Source organism: Octopus bimaculoides, chromosome 8 (genome assembly GCF_001194135.2).
Source record: "Octopus bimaculoides isolate UCB-OBI-ISO-001 chromosome 8, ASM119413v2, whole genome shotgun sequence".
NCBI lineage: Eukaryota > Metazoa > Mollusca > Cephalopoda > Octopoda > Octopodidae > Octopus > Octopus bimaculoides.
The window spans coordinates 58,006,921-58,009,959 of NC_068988.1; the positions used below are offsets into that span (position 1 = coordinate 58,006,921).

Consider the following 3,039-nt stretch of genomic DNA (forward strand, 5'->3'; position numbering starts at 1 on the left):
AAAATACGTATATTTCATATGTCAAAGAAATTCAAGCAATACATATAACACCAAAGTTAAAAACATTCCCAACAATTCCACAATCCCCAACCTCCAGAGCTATTGAAGAAACTGTTATCATCAACTGACCAAGAGTCCAAACATTTGGAAAAAAAATTAGACAATACGACGCTGTACTACAGATGGCATCATTTGGAACCACAAGAGATTTAACTGAGGCAGCATTCATCCAAACTTTCAAGATCCAACCTCAGATTTATCATCGCACTGTCTCTCTACTACCTCTGTCAAATGAATCACCAAAATTGGCCTTTCATTATTTATAATCTGTACCTGTTTGTTTGGTTACGAAATAAAATACACAAAACGTGTTTCTGAATTACGTGTATTTACTTTATATACATATGAGTTGAAAACTTTCTTCGAGCATTCCACTTGTAATGACAGTGTGTAACAACAGAAGTATAATGACTATTTAATGACAGTGGAATGATAGTGTATAAAGACTATGTAGTGACAAGTGTATAATGACAATGTGTATTTACAGTGTAATGATTGTGTGTAATGATGCAGTGTATAATAAATGTGTAATAACACTGGATAATGACAATGTGTAATGACAGTATAATGACAATATGTAATGACACTGGATAATGACAAATTTCTACAATCCATTCTTTTGCAGTGACCCGTCTACTGTTTTTGTGCTAGTTCCTGGTGCTGGTCTTGGAAGATTGGCATATGAACTGGCAAAGCTCGGATACAGTTGTCAAGGCAACGAATGGAGCTTATTCATGTTATTTGCATCTAACTTTGTACTGAACAAGTGAGTATCTCTTATCATCATTATCATCTTTCTTCTATCTTTCATCACCACTGCCCTCACTCCCATCATCATCACCTGTCTTATATATTTATTATCGTCTTCTTATTTTTGGCTCATGCATACGTACCTATGATTGTGTGATGTCAAACTTATATGCATATAATGTATGACAGTATATCAAGTGTAGCTCCCACATAGACCCTTCATCATCATCATCATTATTTGATGTCCGTTGTCCATGCTGACATGGGTTGGATGGTTTGACCAGAACTGGCAAGCTGGAGAGCTGCCCCAGACTCCAGTGTGATTTTAGATGGTTTCTATGGCTGGATGCCCTTCCAAACACCAACCACTTTACAAAGTATGTTAGGTGCTTTTGTGTGGCACCACATGGCCGCTTTTATATGGCGTCACATGGATGCTTCTACGTGGTGCCACATGGGCGCTTTATACCAACAGCAGGATTGGTCTTGCTGTGGGGTACGGGCCTTCTTGAGTATGACCAGGTGCCAGGTATCTCAGTCCTTTGTCATCTCACCTGAAAGGTTCAGCTTCCTGGGGTTGTTCTTCAGTACTTCATCCCATGTCTTCCTGGGTCTCCAACTTCCACATGTTCCACCCACTTTGAGGGACTGGCACTTCTTTATGGAGCCGACGGCATCCATCCACATCACATGACCAAACCAGTGCAGTTTCCCTCTCTTGCACGCAACAACTAATTCCTTATATGCCTAACTTCTCTCTCAGAACTATGGCACTTTGTCAGACATGTTTTATATATTTATATCTGAGCTTTCTCGGCTCATATATATTTCGATTTGATGGAAGGAATGAGATCATATACAGCACAGATATTTGATCTCTGTAAGTAAATTATTTGTGTGGATCATCATCATCATCGTTTAATGTCCGCTTTCCATGCTAGCATGGGTTCGACGATTTGACTGAGGACTGGTGAAACCGGATGGCAACACCAGGCTCCAATCTAAATTTGGCAGAGTTTCTACAGCTGGATGCCCTTCATTCAGCAAAAAGCTGTGGAGCACCCTCTTGTCATATATGTCATCATCATCATCGTTTAACGTCCGCTTTCCATGCTAGCATGGGTTGGACGATTTGACTGAGGACTGGTGAAACCAGATGGCAACACCAGGCTCCAATCTGATTTGGCAGAGTTTCTACAGCTGGATGCCCTTCCTAATGCCAACCAATCTGAGAGTGTAGTGGGTGCTTTTACGTGCCACCCGCACGAAGGCCAGTCAGGCGGTACTGGCAATGATCTCGCTCGAAAATCCTACACAGGCCAGTCAGGCGGTACTGGCAATGGTCACGCTCAAAATGGTGTATTTTATGTGCCACCCGCACAAGAGCCAGTCCAGGGGCACGTGTTTGAATATTTACTTTCTGTGTGCTTTGCATGAAAAAATACTGAACTACAATTGGTGAAGTTTGTGGTATTTTGCTGTCCCCTGACTCAGCACTTTTCAAGACATGTGGAGTATGCGGCTCCTTATTTGAAAAAAAAAGAACATAGGTATTCAGCTTCAAAGCAAGGCCTCAATGAATGTACTTTTGTTGAACCCATGTAGCATGTTGAACCCATGTAGCATGTCAAAACATGTAAATATGACCAAACAAATATATTTATGTAGCAACACATTTTATTTATCCACTCACATGCAGCAGCACATTTATTAGTTTAATTACATGAAACAACGCATTATATAACATTTTATCTCAGGTATTTACATGTTTTATTCATTTCATCACAAAATAACACACGCCTGCTACTGTAGCATGTTAATTATACCAAATGCATTTTCTGGTGTAAAACACACGTTAGGCGGCTTATCAAGGGGACCATATCACAAATCAACGATATACATACAATACCACTACTGGCACTCCGTCGGTTACGACTTCGAGGGTTCCAGTTGATCCGATCAACGGAACAGCCTGCTCGTGAAATTAACGTGCAAGTGGCTGAGCACTCCACAGACACGTGTACCCTTAACGGAGTTCTCGGGGATATTCAGCGTGACACAGTGTGACAAGGCTGACCCTTTGAATTACAGGCACAACAGAAACAGGAAGAAAGAGTGAGAGAAAGTTGTGGTGAAAGAGTACAGCAGGGTTCACCTCCACCATCCCCTGCCAGAGCCTCGTGGAGCTGTAGGTGTTTTCGCTCAATAAGCACTCACAACGCCCGGTCC

The 3,039-nt window shown here is 41.5% G+C and overlaps 1 protein-coding gene across 3 annotated transcripts in view; it reads left to right on the forward strand.

The window, feature by feature from the left end:
• The window catches only part of LOC106876185 (carnosine N-methyltransferase-like), a 161,908-nt gene that overhangs the window by 59,773 nt on the left and 99,096 nt on the right, over positions 1-3,039 (forward strand). For all 3 annotated transcript variants that reach the window (XM_052970146.1, XM_052970144.1, XM_052970145.1), the window contains exon 4: positions 686-826. In XM_052970146.1, the coding sequence (XP_052826106.1) occupies positions 686-826 (141 nt within the window). The remainder of the gene's footprint in view (positions 1-685; positions 827-3,039) is intronic.